Here is a 27,808-nt window from a genome sequence, read left to right on the forward strand (position 1 = left end):
CCTGTGCAGCCGAGATGGAGCCGGGGAAGTCGGAGGAGAAGCTAGTAAAATTTTAATGTACTCTGTAGTGCGGTCATGTCATACTCGGTTATGGCAAATAATCCCAGATGCCTGCAGAGGTAAAATGGAGTTGTAATATGCTTGCCTCCTAACCCGAGCTGACAGCGATGATATACGACTACCATTAGTGGAAAATATCACTTCAACTAACCCATGATCCGGCTCCGCTCAGGGTCATATTATCCAGGAGGAACAAATTACAATCCCAAAGTAAATACAAATTTTCTACACGAAATGGGGACCAAAAAGGGAAGGGGGCGTGGGGGGGCTGACTGACACAGATGAGGACGGATGGGACAAATCCTGGGCCAGGGGGCCAGGCCTGGCCAGCCCCTAAGCTGGGGAGGCTGGAAGAGGCTAGGAAGTCAGAGAGTCACTGAGAGGGGGGAGGTGGGGGGGGGGCTGGCTGGGGCAGAGGATCCTAGAGGGGGTCTGGGGGGGGCGGGTCACAGAGTCCAAGACCTTCATCTCAGAGATAAGGAAACTTAGGTCCAAGGAAGAGAAGGGGATTCTGTTCAAGGTCAGGCAGGTGGTTAGTGAGAGGTGGGCATGGAAGCCGGGGCTCAGAGACTGTGTCCTCAGGGACCCCCCTGCCCGAAATGGCTCAGAGAGGGCGTCTCTAAGGTTCTTTCTGGCCCTGGACCAAACCAAAGGGTCTTTAGAGTCTGGACAATCCCTAATGAAGCCACAGAACACTTATGTGAATGCATATAGCTGGAGGCTTTGGGAGTGGGGGGGAGGGAGGCCTAGATAGGTATGATACATAACAGGGCACATTTAGTTTATACTATCAATAGATATGGTCTAAGATATAAAGCACATATAATTCATGCTATATTCTATTGATAAATATGGTATAAAATATAAAGCACATGTAATTCATGCTATATACTATAGAAAGATGTGGTATAAATACATATTTAATACATATAGTATATGGCATATATTATGGATAGATATGGTATGAAATATAAAGTACATAAAATTTATGGAATATAAATCAAAGATAGATGTGATATAAATATATAATGCATATAGTATTATGGTATATATTACCGATAGATATGGTATAAAATATAAAGTACATACAGTAAATAGTATTTACTACAGATAAACATGGTATAAAATATATAATACATGTAGTATATGTCTATACTACAATCAGATATACAAAATAAAAAATATATATACAAAATATCCAGTATATATAATATAGGGTTATACTATAGCTAGAGGGGATATAAAATATAAAATATATATGTATAAAATACATATACTATGAGAAAATCAAGGTCTTCTTTTATAATGGACAGCAAAGATTCATTAAGCACCAATTGCATGTCAAACACTGACCATACAAGGATAAAAACAAAACAATCCTCAGCCTCAAGGAGTTTATATTATAAAAGGGAGCTTTGAATATCTAAAGAAATAGATATGATAAAAATGCAATGTTGTTTAAGGAGGGGGGGTATAGTGAGCACTGGAAAAGATCCACAAAGGCCTAGCTAGCTCTACCCTCAAGGTCAAAGCTGGCCTACCTGCCAGGGATCTCTGTGTAGGAAACACTTTGAAACGGTATATAGTTTTTGAGATGACTTACCTCTGCCGCAATAAAACAGCACACACACACATACACACACACACACACACACACACACACACACACACATGCTCACATGCATGCCCACACGCACATGCACACCACACCTTTGGAAGAACATATTTAAGAACAGATCACAGTAGCGAATTGACAGGTCTAAGTAGATGGGTGGTCAGCAAGATTTAGCAGGTCTTTGTGGAGGAACAAAGTATTGGAAATCAGAAGATTTGATTTACTCATTGTTGGGTCTGAGGCTCTACAGATTCAATCAATTGAAAAGCATTTACTAATATTTACTATTTTAGATGCCAAGCACTGTATGAGAGGTCTCACTCACTGGAGGTCTCTCTTAAGACCTCTGGAACTGACTGTGCAGTGTGGGAAACCCTGGCACATGACCACCCAGCATATGGCGTACCCTCATCAGAAAGGGACTATTTGTGCCCAACCTGTGGGAGAGCCTTCTGAGCTCATATTGGGTTCATCAGCCACAGTTGGGCACACTGTCATTTGTCTCAAACATGGTAGTGTCATTTTGGTCTTCTTTGATAATGAAGGACAAGAACCAACCATGAGGGATTAGGGATAAAATGACAGAAACTGTCCCCGTCCTCAAGGGACTTACATTATAATGGGGACAAATTTCGAATGACTACTAACATTTTGTAAGAATGTGTCATTAGGCAGAGGCATGAAGAATGATTTACTGTGCAAAGACTAAACAATACATTAAATAATGTATTGTGGAGATTTGGACCATTCAGAGATCCTGACCTCCTTCATCAAGGTCAGGGTAAATAAGGACTCAGAATCCAGAAAATTCAGGAAAAGGGCAAAGTAGGATTTTTGTTATCTGGAAAGTTTCTTCTTCATTCCATGAGAGACAGACAAGTTTAGGAATTTCCTAAAGCTTTGGTTGAAACCAGGCATGTGATTTCCCTGGTGCAGTGAACTGTCAGTGAGACTACAAAATGTTAGTGCCTTTTTAGAGGCAGACAAAATGTAAGAATCTCTAGCTAAGTCTAGATAGATATAATGCATAATATAAAGCATATACAGTATAGGGTTTTTACCAAAACTAGATATGGTGTAAAATAGATAGTGTATGGTACTATAGAAAACTAGTATATCTAAATAAACATAGTGCATAGTATTTAATATGCAGTAAATATGATTACATATTATAGGTGAATATAGCATAAAATATATATTACATATGATGTATGATATAGACACATATAGCTATAGTATAATTATAAAAATATATAGAATAGAAAGATGGCATAGACTATAGATAGATATAAAATATAGGGAACCTATAAGTGTATCTAGACAGATGTAATCTATAATATAGAATAGACAGAATAGATATACTATACATACTAGATTAGATCAATATGTCTTTATATATCTGTAGACATCCTATTTATAGAGAGCTAAAGCTATATATTTATAAATATTTTTTGTAAACCTATCTATAAAAATATATTTATACATCATCGAAATACATATTTATAAATATATAGCTCAATATATAGAAATTATCTAAACAGATAGCCTGACAGACAGAGTTAGGCTTACTCTGCACACAGTGATCTGCCATTCCCTTTTTTATTAGATTATGATTGCCATGTCCAAGCAGGGACGGTTTTGGCCTTTCTTTGTATTCTCAGCACAGTGTCTGAGACACAATAGGTTTGTAGTTCTGCCAAAGAAGATCACAGACTGTTCTATACGTCTCTAGAAGAGGTCTAGAAGGGGGCCAGGTTAAGGGATCTGTTCAAGGTGATCTGGACATATAAGGATCAGAAACCTCACATGAAAGTGCATCTTCCCAACTTCAAGGTGACCCCTTCCTCATGATGCCTTGCTATTACAGAAAACAATAAAAGATGAGTCAGTCGCTGTGCCTAGGACACTCATTGGCCTACCAAGTGAGCCTACTGACATTTACTGCTGAATCAAGATGAGGGGCACCATAACAACCATGAAAAGGCCCAGGCCTGTGGAGCTGGAGTGCCCAGCTTCTAATTGTTCTTTTGATGTCGCTTCTCCACTTCAGGTCTCAGTTTCCTCATATGTGAAAAGCTACTTAGAATTAGAACTTGGGTCTTCCAATACCACACAACGGGGATTATTCCATCATTTTAAAGAAGATGAGACTAATCTAGCAGAGGTATAGTAGGAAGAACCCTGACTAGTGAGGTGGAGGTCCTCAAAGACTTGTGTGAACAGATGCCTTCACTTCACATTTCTGGGCCTCAATTTCTTCACATGTTGAATGGATGATTTCTAATATCCCTACAATTCTAGATCCTAGAACCCAAGTGATTTGTCTAAGATCATGTAGCCTGATTGTGACAAATTTGGAATTAAATTAAATTTGGAATTTTGACAGTCACATCTAACAGTTTCTGCTAACTCATCCTCAAATACCTCAATTCTCATTCTTTCTGCAACCTATTCATTCCAGATCAATTCATCAAAAAATCAGAAATGTCTTGTTCTTAATGATTTTGTGAACTCTCAGGATTGTACTGTTCTATTCATTTACAGGATGGTAACACCTTAAACCTTTATATCCTTCATCTTGTCAGTAAAATAATTCAGAGACACAGGGATGGAGAGGTAGAGGGCTGATACTCTGGATGATATACTTAGAGATCTTTCTGGAGTCTGGCTTTGAATAGTTATGAAAGAAAGCTATACTTAATGAGTCCTAGGATTTGAAGTAATTATGCATGAGGAATTTAATCCGAGGAAAGAATTAAAAGGGATTTTGTTTGGATAAGTGGTAATTAAGCCAATTGGAAATATAGTGCTCCAAGAATGACCAAATTTGGAAGAACAACAGAAAGTCATCCTGACCCAGACACAATCTTGGAGAAGCAAGAGGTCTTCTGGATGACCATTTTGGAAACCAGAAATCATCAAAGAGTCAGAAAGATTCCCAACCTAAACTAAGTCAAGACTGAAAAGGGGCAGCTAGGTGGTGCAGTGGATAGAGAACTGGCCTTGGAGTCAGGAGTACCTGGGTTCAAATCCGACCTCAGACACTTAGTAAATACCTAGACGTGTGGCGTTGGGCAAGCCACTTAACCCCACTGCCTTGAAAAAAATCTAAAAGAAAAAAAAAAAGACTGAAGGAAGATTTCCAGTGGGGGCAATACATAGAGAAAAAGCTTTACAAAGATGCCTAAACTAAGATGAATATACCCAAATACAACAAGGGATTTTTTTCAATAAGAAGGTTCCAGAGGTACACATCTTGGGGCCCCCTCCATATTGAGACCAACAGTTTACTAGACTGTATCCATGTCCAAGGTTTAATCTTGGTGTAAACAAGATGCTAGGTTACTCCATAAGATAAAGTAGATGCAAGAAAGGAAAACTCCAATCTGGGCTCATTCTGGGCTCTTTCTTCTCTACCATATTTATTTCTGATGCTGTTTGAGGCCTAAAATACCAGTCAATATTCCCAGTATGAGGAGATAATTTTGAGTAAGGACATCGGAAGTTACTAAGTCCAATTCTCCTAGCTTACAGTTAAGGAAACCAAGACCTAGAGAAATTTAGTGATTTGACTCAGGTTGTATGTGTGTGCAGTTAAATGGAATTCATTCTCAAGTTCATACCAATGAAGACCATGGCCAATGGACTGGGCAGAGGACCTGGGTTTAAATATTGTCTTTGATGCTTATCAGATCTAGGTGAGCTTAGTTAAGTCATGTAACCCAAGTCTTACTTTCCTCACCTTCTAAAATGAGGTGGTTGGTCTAGATAGTCAATGAGGTCCCTTCCAGCTCCATATCTATAAGCAAAGCTGGGATGGCAACCCAGGGTCTCTGATTCTCAACAAAGAGCCCTTTCACTTGATAGGTTATTGAAGGGGGAATCTTTGTTCTTTTCCCTGAATCTTTCACCTTCTCATTGGAACATGAAAAAAGTGAAATTGGGTCAAAGTCATTAGCAAGAATAATTACTCTATTTCAAACACAACTTGGGATCAAGATTTAGTAATCATGATTGTTTACTGAGCTCTAGATCACATTGGTTCTTATATTCCCCACAATCACTTTGAACACTTCCAAATTAAAACAAAAAAGAAACTCTCTTCCATGACTATTCCTCAATGAAAGCTGTCAAATGTCTGACTTCCAGTTTTATATTCTGGGAATTCTGGAGTCACCCATTAGCCATAGGCAGACTGAAGTCTGGTTCAGAAAGAGGGAAGATGCCAATTACTCTACTCTCTTGTTTCACTTTCATCTATAAAAAGATGGAAATGGGATCAGCCACTTAAAACTCTTTGGGTCTCAGTTTCCCTTTCTGTGAAATGGATTCTATGGCCTCTAAGGTCCCTTGGGACTCTCTATCTTCCATATTATTTATACACCTTTACACACTCAGAGAAATAAACACAATTTTCAAGTCTGTTTCTCAAAGAGTCAAAATTCTAGCAGTACTACCCATGCAATGGAAAATGAATATTTCTCTCTGACAAATTCTCCTATCTGTAAGGTTCAATAAGGGTGTAATTCAATTTATCACCACCTAATCCTTTTGGGACAGTACACTTGTTGGCTTTAGCCTCTACTCAGATGAAAGACTGATACCGGGGGGGTTGACAGACAGAAAGGAGTTTTAAGAAGACACTCTATAAGGTGACTTTCAAAAGAAAAAATGCTCATTTCAGTGGGTATGAGAAAAGAGATAGCTTGGCAGGTCATTGTTGTATCTATACTTCTGGAAAAGACATCCCTCAAATGTTGGCTGCATTATCTGGAGAGTCCTGAGTTTACCAAAGGGAGAAAAATCACCCGCTGGTGAAGTTTTCTCCCAATCTGCTAGCATGGTCTATGCCTGTGGTTATCAAACTTTTTTCCCCTGTTCACAAAACAATATTCTTTGCTGGGAGGAATCCTAGCACTCTGAAATTAAGTTGGCAAACATAGGGAAGGCTAATTAGATTTGCACATGCTCAGTTTTCTGACAGCAAGGGTAGCCATTTTTAGTTGAAATCTTTGCAAGTTCAAGGTCTGGTGTGCTTTCAGGTTAATGAACCTGAATAAAAGGTGAGTTTTAGCTGTTTTGTAACTTTTCTATGTATTACATTGCTGCTGCTGCTGGTGCTGCTGCTGCTGCTGATGATGTAAGATGAATAAGCAAAATTGATATCAGACAAAATTAGGGAAGGACAGAACATCCAAATGTTGACACTATGCTGAGTGAAACACCATCAAAAAGAGTAACCAATTTACACAATGAATTTAAGGCAATATCAACATGCAAAACAGGGCATAAATCCACCAATACTCATAAACCCACACATCAGAATTCTGGTCCCAAACTGGGGCAGCAACTTAGTTGACTAAGACAAGGCTACTGGTGCCAGTGGAGAGATGGTGGAGGCGGAAACCAACAGATGCAAAGCAAATCTGTGTTACAAAAAGTGCTATGTTTACATGTTGCTTGAGTTTTCCCTGAAGTTGGGAAGAGCTGGGCCATCCGACAATCTAGATCTTATGAGTTAATGTGATGGAGTGGGATTCCACCTTGGGGAAAGTGTGAATCGCTGCCTGTTTCCAGGCAGCTGGAGGTACTTGTAACACTCTCCTGGTAATTTCTCACCCTGTTTTTTTAAATACAGCAACAGATTTGTATTGGAAAGAAAAGAGCGAGGTGGGTGTAGGGCCTAGATCTCAGAGTTTGGTCTCAGGTTTTCAAAGCCTGCTAAGATTAACAGGTATTTGAAAAAAATATTAATGGACAACTTACATGTTATGCCCAACATGGACACTGTATACATGAACACAACAGAAAAAGAAGGAGAGAATGAGTCTCTTTGGAGGCTGTGATCAGCAGTTGAACAATATTTCTTTTTTATAAAATCACACACAGAATGAGAAGGGCCCTTATAGTCCATGGAGTCCAACCTCCTCATTAAGGAAACTGAGGCAAAGATAGTGCCTTATATTTCTTGCAAATGTATGATCCATGATTGGAACTCAGATCTTCCAACCTACAAAGCTAGGTCTGTTATCTAGTAAATTATATCTAGAGGCCTCAAAAATAAATCTCTTTACCTTCCTTCCAAGAGCCTCCAGAAGTAACAATGAATTCAGTTTTCTTCCCCCCCCCAACCCCCCAGAACAAAGGAAAGTATTTTCCTGTGACAGTAACAGATTTTCAGAGAATAAATGTGATTAAATGTTTAATTATGGTGATTTAGGTAGCCTGGGATATCTGACTTTCCTTGGGATAGATAGGTAACAGTCTCTCTTCTTGGAAGCTGAGTTCTACTAATAACCCTTCTATTCTCTCTATCCATTGCCTCTATCTACTACTGCTCCTTAGAAAGATCTCCCTGCTTCTCTGGCATGACAGTTGAAATGTAGCTAGGGAGGAAAGATAAAATAGACATTTCAATTGGTGTCCTATCAATGTTATAAACCTGCCTTTTCCACGAAGAAGGATATTGCCTGCTTCTAGATATCACTTAGCTCTTTTGAATCTCATTGCCAGTCTTTGCCTCCATTAATTAGGAAGGGTATCATTTTATAAATTACAGCTTGCTATCAGCGGAGAGTATGATTTATCTCAATTCAGTCAGCTGTATGGTGTATAAGACCCTAATTTTAGAGCAGCAGCCCAGGGGAGACACACAGAGTAAAGAATGACAGGTCTTCCAGGAAGGAATCCCAATGGGTCTCTAAGGAGACCACCATTTTTGCTTCTGTGGTCACCCTTGGTGGGACTAACTGGAGAGGTATCTTTTCAAGTATTAGCATTTCTAATTCTGATGAAAATTCTCCAAGAATCAAGTCAAAGAGGCCCCGTTGGTGCTCTGGGCTTGAGGACAAGGAAGGGTGTTGCAGGAACAATATACTCACAGCTGGCTAGGGAAGGAAACCGCTAACCTGGTTCGGGGTCTGGGAGAAAGCTGGCAGAGCTTGGCGATGAATTCAAGGCAATGGCAAGGCTGGGAAGGGAATTCTGACAGTCTTCATGATAACAGGGCCAAGCAGACAGAAGCACAATTAAAGAGCTTTGCTGGCTGTGGAAGTGAAACCTCAGGAGAAACACCTCACGAAAGGATAGGTAGAGATGGAGAAAGCGCCAGCCTTGGTGGCAATTTCCAATTATGAAAGGAAAAGACTAGAGGGGCTGCTGCCATCCAGAGAGAAAAACAACCACATAGCAGAGGGCAAAGATAATTGGAAAGGGATGGGGAATAACAAGGTGGTATCTAAGAGTCATGTCTCCTATTTTACAGGAGATGATCTTTTTTTTCCCCTTTCCTTCCACAAAAGAGAATTCATTCTCTTTCTTTGACTATTTCTTTGCTGCCCATCCTCCTTTTCCATTCCTGAAACTACCTCTACCTTTCAAGTAATGGCATATCTCTCCATTGATAGGAAACTAGGTTTCTCCCCTTGACTTAAAAAATCCACCCAGAATTTCATGTTTAGTCTTTCCTGGCCTGCATATCTCTTTCCAACATGCAGTTGTTCAAGTATTTTCAGAAGGAAGGAAATGCTGCTCTGCAGTGTCTACCTCTATTCCTTAGAAAATGCATTATCTCTAAAATGTATAGGCAAGTAAATTATTTCTGGAATCAGAATATAGATTTATGAAGGACAAACAAAATGGTGCTTATTCTTCCTCCCCTTATCTAGAAAGGTGACACCAGAGCTTGCTTCCAAATATATCACCTATTGGTAGAAATACACCAAAACCCCCAGCTTTAAGGTGAAATGATGGAGATGAGGCGTCAAATGACAATAATGGTCTAGACTGGGATCACTCACACTCCACGGGAAATTCCTCTCTCACTATCATTAATAGGGTTGGGGATGGGGGGAAGTGACAACTATAAAGGGAAATGTCTGACAAGGAGTCTAAGAAGGAGTCGAGGAAAAGCCCAAGAGAGCAAGGGGAGGTCCCCAGGGCAGAAGGACACACTTCCATCTCAAATGGCATTGCCACCCAATGAAGACAGCTCTTAGATGCTTTGGACACCCTATGGAGAGGGATCTGAGGATCCCACTGTCTAAGGGAAGGAAGCGCCGGGTTGTCAGTTAAACAAAGGAATAATACACGGCCTCCTTTAGAGTGTATACTTTACCTGTCATCCAACAGCCCATTATCATGTCACGGCACAGTGCACCCTTCCATAGGTCACTTTGTTTAAAATGACATGGATAATGCATATGTCAGCAAGCTGACAGTCCTGGCCGTCCTTCAGAGATAAAAACCTCAAGGCGAGAGCCGGTTCTTATCTGGGGGACATGCTTTGGTCTATCATCTTAGTCAGGCAGAACATGATTTCTCCAGAGAACACTTTTTTCATTTCCTGATTTTAAGGAAATCAAATAAGCACCATTTGTCTTCATCTGAATATGCTTGACCTGCTCAAATGATGATGTCTCGCATTTTATAACAGGCTACATATGCTGAATTCAAATTAATGGCAGCTAAGAACCAAGGCCCTTAGATCTTTCTTCCCGACTGGCAGCGGAGAGGGAGGGGAGACTCCTGGCTTCAGAAGTAATGGTGCACAATGAGAAAGAATCCCCCTCCCCAAATGATAAGCCCAAGTTTTCTACAGTAAAGAGGTGAAATTCATTAACGTGGATAGACTAAGGTCCATCTTTAGGGAAAGGGCAGTGGCAAATAGGTCACAAGTTGGGATTGGGGAATGTCCTATCACCAGATGGTCAATGGTTAGAGAAACCATGGTTCGGAGGAATCTCTTTTCATTAGATGGAAGAAACAATAAATTAAGTTTGAGAAGATACAGGAGGAAAAGAGTAAGACAGATCAATAACCAAACAAAGAACTCAATGTTCTCCGATGTTAAACCCATCATGGCTCACTTTACCAGGTTGTTGTCCATCCTTCTCCAGGAGGTTCGAAAAATAGGCTCCCTTCCTTGGTCCACTCAGAGCTGTTTAAGTGGAGGTCTGGAGGCCATGAGTCCCTCAAGTTCAGTGAATACCTGATGAAGAAGCTACCTACCTATGCTCTGATCCAAAGGAAAAGAAGGCGATTTTCCCAGAGAGCAAGAGGAGGAGGAGGTCCCTTTTCCCCTTCCGCCACCCAATTGCAGGTTGCCCAAAATCAATATTAAAAGATTTAAAATATTTTCTATCAAGAAAACCATTGTGCATGGAAAAGCAAATAGAGTTAAGTATTGGAGTACATAACAAGAACAAATCAAGTATGTTAACGGGAAGGCTCAAATAACATTTATATTAATTACCATAATGTGAACTGACAATTTCGATGCCCCATTATGGCAAAGGGAGGCAATTAGAAGACTGCTATCTATTCATCTTATTTCTCAACATTTTTCTATAAATGTTATTCTTCTACCATAAATAAAGATACTATGGGCCAAGTGCAACCAATATTGAAAGGACCATTTTCAAAGTCATCCTTACTAATACAACACGTAGGGATGGAAGTCCTATTGTATGATTCACATGCATTACCTCAAGATCAGAAAGGTGCACTTGGTAAACACTTGGATAACATAAGAAAAACAATTCTCTATAAAAGGAAGCCCAGATAGGTATACTGTTATGGAATGTGTGTTGTGTGCATGTACAATGAACCCAACTCTAGAGTACAAATGGAATAGGTCTTACCTTCTCTTCTTGGTCACTGTCACTGTCACACTGAAAAAGAAAAAAAAAGATCAGTTAAAGGGAGACTTTTTTGGTTGTTTCTGAAGGAGGAAAATAGTCATGGTGAAGGCAATGGGGGAAGGGGAGCATCTTGGGCTAGCTGATGCATGGGGCTGCTTAAAAAGAGATTCTCCAACTGATCTGGCTATCAAACGAAACTGTCACAAAAAAATGTCAATGAGTGAATTAGTAGTTTTATATGACATCAGTGTTACATAGCTCTTCCTAGGGACAGTTCATACATATCTGGTGACAGGTGGGAGTGACTGTAGGTCAGGAAAAATGACATTTCACTGGCCAGAGCATAAATTTCCAGGGTCCCATCATTCAACTACAGATGAAGGTGAGCTAAGAAAATTTATGGCAATCTAGGGATACAATCCTTTTTTCAACGAGATTAGAGAAATCACACCCACATCCAATCCATCCATCCATCTATCTATCTATCCAACCATCCATCTACCCATCCACCCATCGATCCATCCTTCTATCCATCCATCCCTTCATCCATCTATCCAATTCTTTAAATGTCTAGAATGTACCAAGTACTGGAATACAAGAAAAAAATGTGACTGATGGCACTGAATAACCCCAGAATTTATTGAGGAATTTTAGAGTTGACCACAGAGGATATGATTACAACAACAGACAGAAAATATCACTTTAAGAGATAGAAAATAGTTTATATATCTCTTACCTTATTTGATATGAATGGCAATATTGAGGGGTAGGTATTCTTACCATCCCCCTTTAAAGATGAGTAAACTGAGGTTAATTGAGTTCAGTGATTTGCCCAGAGTCACTGAGCTAGTAGATATTTGAGGCAGGATTTGAGGAAGCAGGTTTTCCTGACTTCCGCCACCAATGCTCAATCTTCTAGGCTACCCAGCTAATCTCTGGTCTATTTTAAATCATTTCTTCTCCAAGTTAAACACCTCCAATTTTGTCCCCTGATCCTCTCATGGTATCATCTGTAGGTCTCTCGTCACTACTGCTCCCTATCTCCACACACACACTCCAGTCTGATGACTCCTTCTTTAGCAATGGTGCCCAAAATGCAAACCCCTGACCATCACACCCTCTCATGTTGACACTGAAGAAAATGGGAACTGGCAGCAAAAAATCACCACTTGTCATGGCTAACTTAACCAGTCTGGTTGCCCAGAAAAGAAATTCAAATTTCCTAAAAAGAACACACTATGGGCAAAAGACCAATGGTGATGAACTCACAAGGAAGAACAAAGTGTTTTTGGAACACAGAGTCAAACTGTGTCTCGGCTCTCCAACTGGCTTTGGACTACTTTAAGTATCATAATTAACCTGAGTTGGAGTCGGAAGACCAGAGTTTGAATCCCAGTTCTACTATTTACCATCCATGTGGCCTGGGTCTTACTGGTTTTTCTATCAAATTAGTGTATTCCAGACAATTTGATCTCAAAGGTCTCTTCTGATCCAAGTCAATGATCCTGTGATCCCATGTGTCCTTTAACTACTCATTTTCCTCCTTTGTAAAGTAAGAAGATAAAACAGGATCAAATCTAAGGTTCCTTCCAGCTTTCAATCTCTGATCGTTTTCCTCAAAAGGTTACCAAGGGTTCATATTGCTGAAGGTGGTAATTTTGTTAAATAAAACAGAAGTGACTGAACCATAGACCCAAAACCCATTATACTGAGTTTACATTCAGGATCTTTTTCTCAATCTCTCTCTGTGTTTCAGTATTTGTCTCCTTTTCTTTTTCTCTTCCTCTGCCTGTCTCTGATTCCTTTTCTCTGACTCTGTCTCCCTTTCTCTCCATCCTCTCTTTACATTCTCACAGAGGAGACAATGCGCATGACTATGGACAAATGAGCATCCACTCTCTATGTATATATGTACAAATATACACGTATGTGTATATATACACACATATGAATATGTATGTGCATATGGGTATATATGTACAAACAGAAACAGTGAGAGGAGAGAGAGAGAGAGAGAGAGAGAGAGAGAGAGAGAGAGAGAGAGAGAGAGAGAGAGAGAGAGAGAAGGAGAGGCTTCTTTTAGTTCTCTGTGGAAAGAAACTAGTCAAGGAAGAAAATGGAAAATGGACTTAGGGTCACATGATCATCAAATCACAGATTTAGAGCTGAAAGGACGCTCTGAGGCAATCTAGTCTACTTTTATATTGGAGTGGAGGAAACTGGGCCTGGTGAGCTTAAGGGACTTGTCCCCAAGTCATCTAGGTAGTGAGTGTCGAGACAGAAGGAGCAGAAGGGAGAGAAAGAGAAGGAGAGGAAGGGGAAGAGAGAGACTGTATCAGACAGCGACAGAAGGAGAGGAAGGAGGTCAGAGAGAGAGAGAGACAGAGAGACAAGGACAGGAAAAGAGAGAGAGAGGTAGAGAGACAGAAGAGAGGAAGGGGGAGAGAGGGAGAGACAGTGAGAGTGGGAGAGAGACAGAAGAGGAAGGGAAAGAGACAGAGACTGGCAGAACAAGAGAAAGCCTTGGAGACAGAGTCAGGGACAGAGACAGAGTCAGAGACACCTTCAGAGAGCACAAGGTGGTGGGGTCCTTACTGGGGGGGGGATTCCCCGGCCCCTGCTGTGGTTGGTGGGTGATCAGGGACAGCTGATGGTTGGGGCGCTGGGCAGGGGGCTCCTGCAGGCTGGCGGGGGGCCACCATCCCCATCAGTGCTCAGCTCCCGGCTCCCGGCTCCCGCCAGTCCAGTTCTCATTTCAAGGTCCACTTCATTCCGCCCGGAGTGATTGCCGGCGCCCCCTCCTTAGTCCCCTCCCAGAGGGCAGCATATGGCACGGCCGGGCCCTGCTGGTCTCCATCCCGGGGCTGCCTGGTGCCAGGCAGAGGAGGAGAGTCCGCTGCCTGGCAGCCCCCGGCCCTGCCGGCCGCGGCGCTGAGCACCCCCAGGCCGGGGCCTCGGGCAGCTCAGCAGGGGCGGTCATCCAATTTCCAGCTCCGCGGTCGGGGGCCCTGGTGCCAGCCCCTGGCAGAGCGGATGCGGCCGCCCCCTCCAGCTCATAAATTATGCAGAGGCAATAAAGGCGCTGGGCACACAGCTCCCGCCTCTGCCGGCCGGGCTCCTGGCTCCTCCACACTCTGTAAAGAGCCGGGCGCCCCGCACACAAGAGGTCTATTCCCCTCCTCAAAGGGGGTTTTGTCGGCAGCCGAAGACGAGGGAGCCCCAGTTCCAGGGGGCCGAGCCGGGCTGGCAGCGGTTTATGAGGCAGCGTTATGAAAAAAGCGGGAGGGGGATTCACAGCCCGAAATTTATGGCCAATACACTGCAAGACTGCAAGGCTGGAAGGCTCCAGGCTCCGCTGGGGGTCCCTGGAGGCCCAGAGAGGCCTCAAATTTTCCCCTTTGGGGTTCCTGGATACTCCCTCCAATTTAGGCACATTCACATGGAGCCACTTCCAAAGAGTCTGTCTTCTCTGCCAGAACGTTAAAAATGGGGGAAGGAGGGGGAGACATTCTAGGACTGCAATGCAGAGCCTGGGGCCCGGTGACTGGCCATTTGAAGCCTTTGGACACTGGGGTTTGCTCTTGGATTGAACAGAAGGTCAGGGTGCTAGCCAGGGCCTAGAGGTGAGGGACCTGACCTTCCAGGGAAGTCTTGCTAAAGAAAGAACACATTACAATAACACCAACCCTCCTCCTCCTCCACTTTCAAAGGGAGCCTTTGAAGGAAAGACTGGATTTTGAAAAGTAACGGGGACCAGATCCAGATTTTTGTGGATGCAATCTCCTGAGTTTGGCCCCAGCTTAGCCAAAGGCAGAAGAGAACTTACAAATCCTTCATTTTAAAGGAAATGAGGGGCAATGCTAAAAATGGAGCCTGCTGGTCATTGCATTTCTCCTATCAACAATTAAATGGTTTAGTTCACAATTCCCTTAAGCATCAGACAGGGGTGGGGGTGGGAGGGGGGTCCTTGGAGAAGCAGCTCATTCCTCCCTCCTCCCTTTAACACACTCACACATATATATTCCTTTGGGAAATAGTGGAGACATAAGCCAAAGCAGGGGGTGGGAAAGGTGGGGAGAGAATGGTAATTCGAAGGGTCTGAAGGAAACTGTATTTCTGAATATAACAGGATGTATGCTTGAAAACTCGAGTAGATTAGAGGCCCCAAGCAGAGGCCTCAGAAAGGAAGGTCTGATTTTCATTGTTCATCAGAGCCTCTAACCTTTATCCTGTCATTACTTGAGCCTATCATTAAAAAGCACAGGTGTGAGACTGGCCTGAATTCATTTCCTCAAAGAGGGTGATTACCTAATCCGGCCTAAGATTGCATTCCCACTAGACCTGGATCTCTGATGTCAAGTCGATGCCATTTCCCTGATTCACTTCAAATCCCCAGGACATGATGTAACACCACAATGATGGAGCCCGGTTTTATCAGCAAGGGACAATGTTCGAATATATCACCGAAAATGACATTGAGGAGAGCTCTCCACTCTGCTCAACGGACCTTGCCATAACACCTATTTCTTATCTTGAATCCATTCATCATGGCCATGAGAAAAGGCATGGCCAAAGTGTAGTGGTTGGGCAAACAGATTCTATTCTTGGACCTGCCCAGAGGAAACTGGAAGAAAATAAGGGAGGACCCTGAGATATCAACTATGCCCTTCAAACATTATGCACAATCTGACTCACTGGCACCTCAATAAACACAGATTTCTATGAGGCTGACAGTTCATCTTGACTCACTTGAGGCCTCTTGTTCAGACAAAACCAGAATATTCTGTTAATTTAATCTCTCCCCCCCCCCCCTCTCTCTCACACACACACACACACACACACACACCAAAAAAACACCATACTAATCAGTCCCTATTTGCCCCATCTTATGTTCTAGTTAGGAATTTAGGTGGTTCCAGGCTCACCACACCCGGAGTTGAGAAGATGCAAATTCAAATTTGACCTTAGACTAGTTGTGTGACTCTGGGCAAGTCATTTAAACTATTTGCCTGTGGGGTGGCTAGGTGGCACCGTGGATAAAGCACTGGCCCTGGAGTCAGGAGTACTTGGGTTCAAATCAGGTCTCAGACACTTAATAATTATCTAGCTGTGTGGCCTTGGGCAAGCCACTTAACCCCATTTGCCTTGCAAAAACCTAAAAAAAAAATATTTGCCTCTGCTTCCCCAACAGTAAAATGGGAATCAAAATATCACCTATATGAAAGAGGATTAAATGATAAAATATTTGTAAAGAACTTTATACCTGGCCATATATGTTAGTTACTATTATTACTATTACTATTTATTACTATTATTATTACTATTATCATTCTACATTTATCAACTGGAAGAAACTTTAAAGGCCCCAGAATAGTCACTTTTATCATTTTACTTTTGTCAATCTACAAAGGACTCACTTCACATTACTTACATTAATCTGCGATAATTTAGGAGCTTGAAAGTGAAATTTTAAATTATTTTACCATTCCCTACCTCAATCAATGAAAGAAGCTTTTTGAAACTGGGAAGCATTTGAGGTGTCTTGCTCCCTAGCTGTAAAATGATACCAATACCACTCTCTCAATAGTTTCTGTGCACGAATGACAAAATAAAATTGCTTGGGTAAAATGAGAGTCTAATTAAAAGGTTCATGTTCCCAAAATCAATGTAAAAAATATGAATAAAGTCACAAAAGAGAGCCCATTTTAGTGAGTTGAAGTCCTCTGAAATTGATATAAATCCAACCTGTCTTCAAGAAGCTTCTTGCTAAAAAGTCTCAAAGTGTTAATATGATTTACAGCATCTTCAAAGGGGGATGATGTCCTTTGATGAAACAGTATTCAGAATGTCCTCTGTTTCCAGCTGGGACACAATGTATAGTGCAGCAACCTAGGGACATTATTGGTAGTACCTTCGGACCCCATCTTCATCCCCACTTCAAACAATAGCATTCCAAGGTGTTCAAGGTCAACATGACACACATCTCTCTCTCTCTCTCTCTCTCTCTCTGTCCGATTTTGGTCAAATCACTGATTGGACCAACTACAACTTCTATGAATGAAATAAATTGCAGGCTTGCAATACACACCAACAAAAACAAATCATATGTAAAGCATCTTGTCCTTTATTTTCATTTCTCTCTGGGCAACAGGCAATCAATATTTATTTAAGGAGTTGTTCATTCATTTCAGATATGTCTGAATCACTATGACCCCATCTGGGATTTTTTTAGCAAAGAAACTGGAGTGGTTTGCCACTTCCTTTTCCAGTTAATTTTGTGGATGAGTAAATTTAGGGAAACAGGGTGAAGTGACTTGCCTAGGGTCACACAGCTAATATGTCTGAGGCTGAATCTGATGATGAGTTTTTCAGGTCCAGTGCTCTATCCACTGCTGCCCTTTCAGAGCTTACTATATGATAGGACCAAGAGATGGAGGTAGTACAAGGTACTAGGCTAAGGTCTGAGAATACATTGAAAGACAATTCCTGTTCTTAAGGAGCTTACAATCTAAATTTCTGTTTTTGCAAACTGAAAGACAATCCTCTTCAAAGAGATATCATGCTTAAGGGAGAAAACAAACAAAATCTCCAGATTTTTTTTGTCATCAATAGCATTAATCCATGACTATCTAGAGACTCACTACTAATGATTTTGAAGAAGGGGAAACATGCAACCAAAATTACTTTTAGAAGTCAGTTTCTCAGGGGCAACTAGGTGGCACAGTAGATAGAGCACCAGCCCTGGAGTCAGAAGGATCTGAGTTCAAATCTGACCTCAGACACTTAATAATTACCTAGCTGTGGACAAATTACTTAACCCTATTACCTTGCAAAAAAAAAAAAAAAACAACTACAAAAAAGGAGTCAGTTGCTGGGCTTTATCATCCTCAGTCAATTCTAATGATCTTCCTTAGCCTAGATGTTAACCCTCAGCACTGTAAATATGGCGTCATCTTCCATTGCTTAGAATGGAGCTGGAGATCCACAAGTTCCCGGGTAGCTTGACCTCTCCCTAGACTTGGATGGACTAATGAGCCCAAATTTGCTGATGGGGTGGGGGAAGAAAGTAAAGCATGTGACGGGTTAAAATAATACAAGAGATTCTTTTTTTTTCCACTGTGTTGTGATCCATAAAAATCACCCTGAGCTTTCTCTTTCCTCCTCTGCCTAGGAAGCCAATTGCTCTGATTGCAGCGATATGAGCTTGCTAAGATGGCTTGCCCTTGCTTGTGAGGCAAATGGAACATGCTAATAGAACTTATCGTATTACCCGATGCAAAAGTGCCATAGCTCATTACTTTAAGATAAAAGGATATCATTGCAGACGGCAAGCAGAATTGACTTTCTGAGGCCTGACTTGATGATGATTTAATCAGTTGCTCTCTTTCACTTTTCATCTCGGAGCCTGTCGGTTTCCCAGGTGCCGTTAAATGAGACACTCAGAAAGGGAGCGCGGGGAAAGAAATTGCTGTCATTACTTCTCAAGAAAGGAGCTATGCAAATTTTCGACAGAAAGATTGCGTTCATAATGGGCCGGGTAAAATACAAGGATCAGGCTTGACAGGTGGGGGCAAGCCATTGGAGGTCCTCAGAGCCAAGCCACCATCCTCATCTGGAGAGAGAGGAATGGCATGATGGTGGCCTGCTGGGGATGGTCTGGCCCTTTGGGACCCTGATAATCTAAATAAGAGCCCCCCCCCCCCCCCGGCTTGCTCTGGATCAAGGATGTCTAGAGGCAGCAGGGTTAGGGGAGGAGGGGAGTGAACCCAGAGGCTGCCAGGTCAACTCTATTATCTGACAGAGGAGGAAACTGAGATCCATGGACATGAAATGCTTTGTCCAGTGGCACCAGCAATAAGCATCAGGGGCAGGATATGATTCCAGATCCTTTGATTTTAGAACCAGTGCTCTTTCCAAGGCTTATCTGAGAGCTGAGTCAATGGATATTCAGCAAAACTCAATGAATAAAGAAAATACCAACTGGCATGGATTAGGCTCTACTATGTACCAGTCTTTGTAATGAATGCTAAGGATACTGAGATCAAAATGAAAATCCCTTTATTAAAGGCATTATACTCTATATTAACCCCTAGGACAGTGCCTGGTACCCAGTAAGCACTTAATAAATATTCAATGATGATGATGATGAAATTCAGAGGAAATTTTACACATATATATATATATATATAAATAAATGTTATATATAAATTATATATAACATATAAATTATGTATAATATATTGTTATATAAATTATACAACTATGTGTTATATATAAGTTATATATATACACAAAGAAATATATAAATATGTATATCAAATCTTTGTATTGTACCCAGTCTATTATGAATGCAATCTTGCTGTCAAAAATTTACATACCTCCTTTCTTGAGAAGTAATGACACATGTACACACATGCAAGTTAGTAAATATGAAATATATACTAAGAATATACAAAATAATTTTGAAGAAAGGATGATTATTACTGGATGGGATAAGGGGAGAAAAGACATTGATATTTGAGTCAAGAGGACCTGAGTTCAAATATGGTCTCAGACAGTTAATAATTACCTAGTTGTGTGACCTTGGGCAAGTCACTTAACCCCATTGCCTTGCAAAAAATTCCAAGAAGAAAAGACAGATAATCATTCAGATAACAAACATTTATTATGTAACAATTATTTTACAAGCACTGTGCTAAGTTGTAGAGTTAGGAGGAAGTTCATTTCACCTATAGGACAGGGAATATGTCTAGTTACGTAGAGGAAATAGATGACGGAACAAAAGAACAAGGCCATGAAGTTCATGAGGAGCAGTGATGTGAAAGGAGTCTGGAAAGTTTAGTTCTGGGCCAGAATGTGAAGGTGTGAAATGCTCACTGGGGAATTTTGTAAATTTATTCGAGAGGTAATAGGGACTTAGTGAAGTTCCTTGAGTAGGGGACTGAGTAACAGTTGAGTCTGTCCTTGAGGATTGTCAGTTTGGTGGCTGTAGAATTATTTGACAGTGATGGCTAATACTGAACTTTTATTATTTCATTTTTCAAATTAGAACTGGATCACATTATTGTCCCTTGGGTCATTTTCTAAAATTTTATCTTGACTTTGTCTTACTGTCTACTTAGTCATTCTATAAGTCTTTATGGAAAAAGTACCATCCTCATTTACTTCTTTTGACCCTCAACTCTTTATCCAGATACAAAACCTTGGTACAGTAGTAGATACATGATGGTTGTTCAATTAATTAAATCTCTCTGATGTTTGGGGCCTTCAGTCTTGGCAGTAAATTTTTTGAGTGGAGAACCTCAGGGGGTTCTCATCTTCTTTAGTCTAATGAAAGAATGGAATAGGAAGCTTTACAAAAAGAAAGGGGAAAAAAGCCTGACTGGAGTCAACCTTGAGAAAGTAGAATGAGTTTCAATGTATTAAATGGTTGGGTTGGTAAGGCTAGAAATGTGATTATATTTCATTTTTCTTTCAATAGGTAACTCAATTTCCATTTAATTTTTTTAAAGTAAAGATTTTTTTTAAAAGAGAACTCCTAGGGGGTAGTTAGGTAACACAGTGGATAGAGCACCCACTCTGGAGCCAGGAGGACCTGAGTTCAAATCCAGCCTCAGACACTTAATAATCACCTACCCACAGGACCTTGGGCAAGTCACTTAACCCCATTTACTTAAATGGATAGTTTTTTTTAAAAAAGAAAACTCCTAGAACATTCAGGAATATAGGGGAAAGAAGCCTTAGGGATCAACCCAGTCCAATAATCTTCCATTATGGTTGAAGACAATGAAGCATAGAGTTGAAATGACCAGTCAACAAGGGCAGTCTAGTAGACTGACTGCTAGATTAAGAGTCAGGAAAAGTTGAATTCAGATCCTTTCTCAGACATTTTTGGGGTCTGTGACCCCATGTAAGTTTTGGTTTTTTTTTTTTAACATTTTTCAGTCCCAGTTACTTCCTTGAAGAGCATCAGTTTTGGAACTTAGTTTCTACATTTCCTAAATGAAGGAAAATGAATGGGTGACCTCTAGGATCACATCTGGCTCTAAATCTAGGATTCTAAGTTAGAAATTAATATTATTCAGCAATATGAAATGCCAACTATCAAAAGAAGAAGTGGTGATGGGTCAACATTTTCTTCAAGAAATTCTTAAATGACTGGGAATCTAACTGCCACCAGTATTCACCATGATATTTTTTAGGAGGCACTATACTAGTCAGTGACTACAATAAAATGAAAAAAAAAACAACAAAATTTGTTTTTTTACCTAATGAGACTCAAGATCTACTACTGGGGAAGTACTGGGTATCAAAGGTGGCATGATGTGAAACAGATTTTTAGTGAAAAACAAAACATATAAAAACAAAGTAAAATCTGTGGTGGTATTAGTATACATCTTTTTGTGTAGATGTATCATTTCTATCCAATTGGGCTGGAAGTTCTTTGAGATCAAGGCCCAATTTGCTGATTAAAATCAAGTGAGAGTCTTAGGTAAGTTAAGAGATGAGTTTGTTCAAATCCATGGGAGTGTGGGCAGTAATCTTTTCATCTATGTTCCTCTTCTTCCCAAGCAGACTCTAAGATCACTGAATACAAAGAAGGATTTGAATCCAATGGAATAAAATGGGAGAACATTTCCAAATGTCATCCTCCTCTCCTCATTATCATAATTTTTTCTCTTTTTTTCCTTCCTTTCTCCCATTTTTCATTTTCTTCCTTTTGATAATAATACCAAAGTACATGAAGTAACAGATTTAGGGAAGAGAAAATACAGTCCACCAGACAGTGGTGAGAAGGAGGAGAGGGAAGAAGTGGAAAGGGAATGAACTCAACAAATCTCAGTCAAGGAATAGTTCCTGTCCAGACAAATCATTTAAGTGTGTCAGTGAGACAGACAAAGTTCTAGCATCTCGTGATTCTATTCTGTGGAGCAGCAGTCTACTTCTCTTGCTCCTTGGCCAGCCACAGGGGCTAGGAATTCCATCTCCTATTACTTCCTTTTCCAGCAGTTTTGGAATGATCTGAATTCATTTCTTTGCCAGGTTACCCATCAGGAAACCCCCAGACAGAGACTTGAGATAAAATAAGTAAAGGGAATCCTATGATTGAAACATATGGGGGGGGGAAGTTCAAGAAAATGAGTCTAAGCCTCTCGAACACTCAGGTTCTGATTAGGAAAAAATCAGGAAGGCTGGGGAGGAAACTAATTGTAAGTATAAAGATGATCACTGGAAGAAAAAAAATCACATACTCAGTCATTTAAAGATTTGTCCAAGGAAATGTTGTTCCCTCATCATTATTGCCCCATTCTTGTATCTAATGGAGAATCTTGATGTAACTTGGAGACTGTTCAGTTAAAGGCAGCTGAGAGTCTGAAACACTGACCTCATTTTATTAATTACTTATTTTCCAAAAGAGAATCAGCTATACTTCTGATTTATCAGAACAAAAACTCCTGGTACAGGAAGAAGAAGAAATTATTTTGGAAGCCTCTGCATATAATATATCATGTTTCTGTCTCTTAGATCCTGGATAAATAATGAGACCTGAAAGTCTTTTAATTTTGGTCTGTATGGAAATTCATTCATTCTACAACTATGATCTCATTGATAGACTCTGATACACCTGATGAAAAAGCCACAATGCAATCCTAAGCCTCCCTCCTCCAAATAAACACTAAACCACCAAAACATGAAAATGTTTTTCTTTACTGCAGATGAGTATCTATTCAGGCAATTAAAGTCTTAAAAATTGTAGAGAGAGCTGAAATGTCAAATCACTGGCTTAGGGTCAAAGAACCAGTGTGATTCAAAGACTGATCTTGAATCTAGTTATTCCTGAAACTAAGGTCAGCTCTGTCCACTATACCAAAGGTCCTTATCTTTTTGGGGGGGAAGGGGTCATGGATACTTTTGGTAGACTGGTAACCCTTTAAGAATGTTTTAATTGGCATAAAAAATAAATACAATTATAAAAGAAAAAATATTATTTTCTTATTCAAGTGCATGAATACCTTGGAATCTATCCATGGTTCCCCCTTAGGGGGTTGTGAAACCCAGATTAAGAATCCCTCTACTACATGAGGCTGTTACTCTTACAAAAATAATCATGGTACAATGCAACTTTGGAATCACTCTGTAGGCTTGTGAATAAACATAGACCTTGGATGCTGTATCGATGGCTATCCATTCAGTATTCAGGCATGTGGTGTTCTGAGGTGCTTGGAACACATGTGTAGGAATAGGAATAATTTCTTGGCTCATGAATACATTCAAGAAATATTTGGGGAACATTTACTATGTATAAGGCATTAAGGAAATCTGTACTTTCTATCTGAGGTCTAAGGCAGGGGTCAGGAAACTATGTCTCAAGGGCCAAATCTGGCTGCCCCCAGTTTGTTATGGTCTTGGCTAAGGATGGTTTTTACATTTTAAAATACAACAGAATTTATTTTAAAATATAAAAATATCTTAGTTTATTGTTATATAAAAGTGGGCAGCAGGACAGATTTGGTCCATAGACAATAATTTGCCAACCTCTAATCCAGGCCAATGCAGGCTTTATCTCCTATGCCATCATTTCATTAGTGCTCTGAAACCACAATTAATGAAACAACATTACAGAGAGAAGTTAGTCCAAAACTAAAATACAACAATTTGCATCCCAAGAGACGGGCTGAATAATATTTTGGTGGGATTTCAGATCATTAAGGTAGATTTTGGTTACAATGGATTTAAATTAGTTCAAAACAACATTAATTAGAAAATTGATAGATGAGTTTCTAGACCACGAAGGAGATAAGTATATTTTCTTGGAAACTAGAGGTTTTGAGTATTAATTCCGAGATGGGTCTGTGAAAATATAATATTGAAAAGGTGGCATGGACAGAATGGACTTGAGGTATGTCAATGGAGAAATTCTAGAGTATAAAGGATAGAGAATAAACTTGGGAGTCAGGAAAATCTTGTTAATGGTTTTGTGATCCTGGACAAGTAACTTAATCTCTCAGTATACCAATTATCTTTTTTTAGGCAAGAACTGACAGTATGGGGTATCACTATGTGGAAGGAATTTCCTCATTCAGAATTTTATATACTAATGAAATCAAAACTCCAGTGCAAATAGGCTTCTCTACTTCCTCCCTACCTGCCTCTACCAAAAAAAAAAATGTATTTGTGTTAATAGATAGGAAAGATATACTCCTTAAAAATATAAATATATGGAAGTTTGTATATCCAAATAACTCTAAAATAATTTCTAAGATATAGCAATGAGAGCATTGACTAAGAAAATGCTATGACAATCAGATTGAGAAATTATTTTTTTTAAAAAGTAAAACCAATGGAAATGGAAAAAAAGGAACCTCACAGTCTTCAAACTTTTCTTTTTCTCCTCTTACAAATTCAAACCAGCTAAAGCAATTGAGACTGAACAGTAGGGGAAAAGAACGGGGCTCCCTCAGGCCCGAGGCTTTAATAATGCACCATCAACTTCTCAACATGGGGGTTTTTCCAGTAGCAAGGTACTAAATGAAAGAAAATTCTACAGGCAACATAAACATGACCAGAGACAAACTGATGTATTGGTGTTATAAGGATCCGAATAATGCTTAAACACCTAACCTTGCCTTTACAAAGGGCTGTAACTTGGCTTACTGATCCTACTTAATGAACTGGGGATCTGCCTTCCTCCTTTCTTTTCTTTTCATAATTTGTCAGACTCATAATCAGGATATAAAAATAACTGTTACTTATTAATGGCCTTTATGTTTTCCATTGACTTCAGAACTCAATCATCTCTGGTCTACCTGAAGGAGGAAACGATGACTCTAAATTGGTTACAAGTAAATACAAATTACCCAGATGTAGCACCCATTGGTTGGCCTCTCTTGGATTTCCTGTTTTGACATACTACATGCAGCAATTTTTGTCTCCACCATCTCTTATTAGAAAATGGACGTATTATTTTTCCCCCTGAATGCTGCAATTACAATAATTGAATTTAAAATGGGGATTGAATTTCTCTATTTGGAGGAAAGGAATCATTGTGTATTTCTGATTAAAATCAAGGGCCCTGAAAAGAGGTTGTACAAATTCTGGATTCAGTATCCCTGAGTGACTCCTAGTCAGACCAGAAAGGCAGTTAGTAAGGGAAAAGAAAATTAAAATGCAGTGGAACACACTGCCTTGGCAGCCGGCTCTGTCTTTGGGCTCATTTGCTTTGTCTCCTGGCCTTCAGTCACCAACACCCTGGTGACAGAGGCAATCACAACCCTGCCATATTGTCACATTTTAAATGGCAGTGGTGCAGGAGTTTCCCACTGTGTCAAAAATTAAGAGTTAAAATGTAGGAAAAAACAAACACCTCTTTGTGTTCAAAAGGCCCATCTACTCAGAGACCTCTGGTATTGATAGTAGACTTCTATTCCACCAAGAGAGAGCTCTCTCCACTGTACGACTGAGGCATCAGTTGAGTTTCTAAACTATCCTGCTTTTTCTGAGTGTTTCCGACATGGAGAGCAGTTGGAAGGCAGTTGGAAGAGATACAAAGATTAAGTTGAGGCCCCGACTTAATGGATATCATATGATCATAGATTTAGAAGTAAAAGAGATTGTGTGGGTCATTGAGTTCAGTTCCTTTCATTTTTATGGACTTTATTTTATGGAGGGGTTGGTGACATAGCCTCAGAAACACAGTGGGCTATTAAGTAGTTGAGGTGGGATTCACTGACTAGTTGGGGAAGACAGTATATAGACAGATACCTGAGATGCAAAAGGAAAACAGATGAGCAGACACCGTGAACAAAATGTGCCCACATAGGAAGAACAGGCTCATTTCTAACTAGGAGATAACAGGAGGTGCCAAGGGTCTGAAGAGATGAGTGATAAATGCTGTTCAGTCCCACTAGAAGAATGGAGATATTCAGGTGAGGTTAGGAGACTAAAAGTTTAATGTTTTGCAGGTGATGAAACTGAGGCCTAAAGAGGGTCAGTTATTTACCTGGAGTTGCAGGATTAGAATTCAATCTTGGGTCCACTGAAACCAAATCCAACTTAAAAAAAAATTTTTTTTTAATTATCTCATACTATTCCTGACTTTCTCTTTTCCTTTTTCCCTTGGGTCTTTCCCAGTCCCATAGCCTTTGAGATTCCTTCCAACTCAGAATCTTTGATTCTGTGGTCTTTCAGGTCTATTATACAGGAATAATGAAAAGAATTTGGATTTCTTTTAGCACATCATCATATACTATGACATTCAGTCATTAATAGATGGGCATTTGCAGGTTTGGAAGACTTGGGATAAAGAACTCAGAAAAAAATTGGATTGTTTAAAAAAGGTTCAATTTCATTTCTCTGGCTGCAGTTTTTGCTTCATTCAAAATAAGAGGGTTAGAAATAAGTGGGTTGGAAAATTTCTATGGTCCCTTGCTACTCTAAATCTATGATCCCCAAGCAAAAAAGAAATTAATGGTAGGGAAGGGTCTTTGTATACCTCCTCTCTCCTCAGACTGATGTCATATACAATATTTCTCCTTCTTTTATAGTCCATATTACCTGGGGATAAAGTGACTAACTTAACTAAGCCCGAAGAATACTCTTGTACTATTTGGTGTTCCCTACAATTTTTTAAAAGTCATTTACTAAATAAATGGAAAAAATTTCCCAATTCCTCCTTGGCTTACTCATTGAAAAGGGACTTTCTATCCCAACAAGTAGGTTGGCAAAGTTAAAATTCAGAGTCCCGTGAGGCTCAAGATTGTTATTGTCACTTTTCTGGCAAGGAACAGTCCCTTTTCCTTGGTTCTCCTTTATCCTTAAGCTTTATTATGTATTTGAGTAATCAATAAAAGGTTCTATGGCAAGGGGTTTATTTTACCCCATAAATCCAAGGAGGCGAGAAGGATATGAAGACATCAGTATTGATGGGCTATGCTGCTCTGTAACTCTCAGAGAAGGAAATACAAGCAACAGATTTAAATCTAAGAGGCCAGCACAGTAGCGACAACACCAGGTTGGATGGCAGCAATCATAAACCCACTCGGCAAGATCTATGGCAAATTCAGCTGGAAAACCGAATGATAAACTCAATGGCATTCTCATAGCAACAACAGCAGAGGGGAAAAAGAGAAGAAAGCATTGAGAAGGTTAACAGATTACCTCTTATGAATGACAGACACCTGAAATCATTCTCAGAAATCCACAATAAGAATATAAATTGATAGGAAAAGGGGAAAAGGTGGTCAACCAGATATTCATCAAAGTTCTATGAAAAAAAGGGCATAGATCATGAAATTTTAGAGTTAGATGAGAGCTTGCTGTCTGTCTAGAACAACTCATACTAAAAATGGAGTCCTCATTGTAACATTCCCAACAATGAGTCCTTTGAAGACCACAATTTGGAGGCAGCAAGGTGGAACAGTGCTGAAAGAGGAGTCAGAAAGAAACCAGTTCAAATCCGTCCTCAAGACACTTAAAGTTGTGTGGTCTGAGT

General features: G+C 40.2%; 1 protein-coding gene across 5 annotated transcripts in view; it reads right to left on the minus strand.

Annotated features, from left to right (window-relative positions):
- The window catches only part of AUTS2 (activator of transcription and developmental regulator AUTS2), a 1,198,592-nt gene that overhangs the window by 357,175 nt on the left and 813,609 nt on the right, over nucleotides 1-27,808 (minus strand). For all 5 annotated transcript variants that reach the window (XM_074189338.1, XM_074189337.1, XM_074189335.1 and 2 more), the window contains one exon: nucleotides 11,317-11,346. In XM_074189338.1, the coding sequence (XP_074045439.1) occupies nucleotides 11,317-11,346 (30 nt within the window). The remainder of the gene's footprint in view (nucleotides 1-11,316; nucleotides 11,347-27,808) is intronic.

This window comes from Macrotis lagotis, chromosome 5 (genome assembly GCF_037893015.1).
Source record: "Macrotis lagotis isolate mMagLag1 chromosome 5, bilby.v1.9.chrom.fasta, whole genome shotgun sequence".
Classification (NCBI taxonomy): domain Eukaryota; kingdom Metazoa; phylum Chordata; class Mammalia; order Peramelemorphia; family Peramelidae; genus Macrotis; species Macrotis lagotis.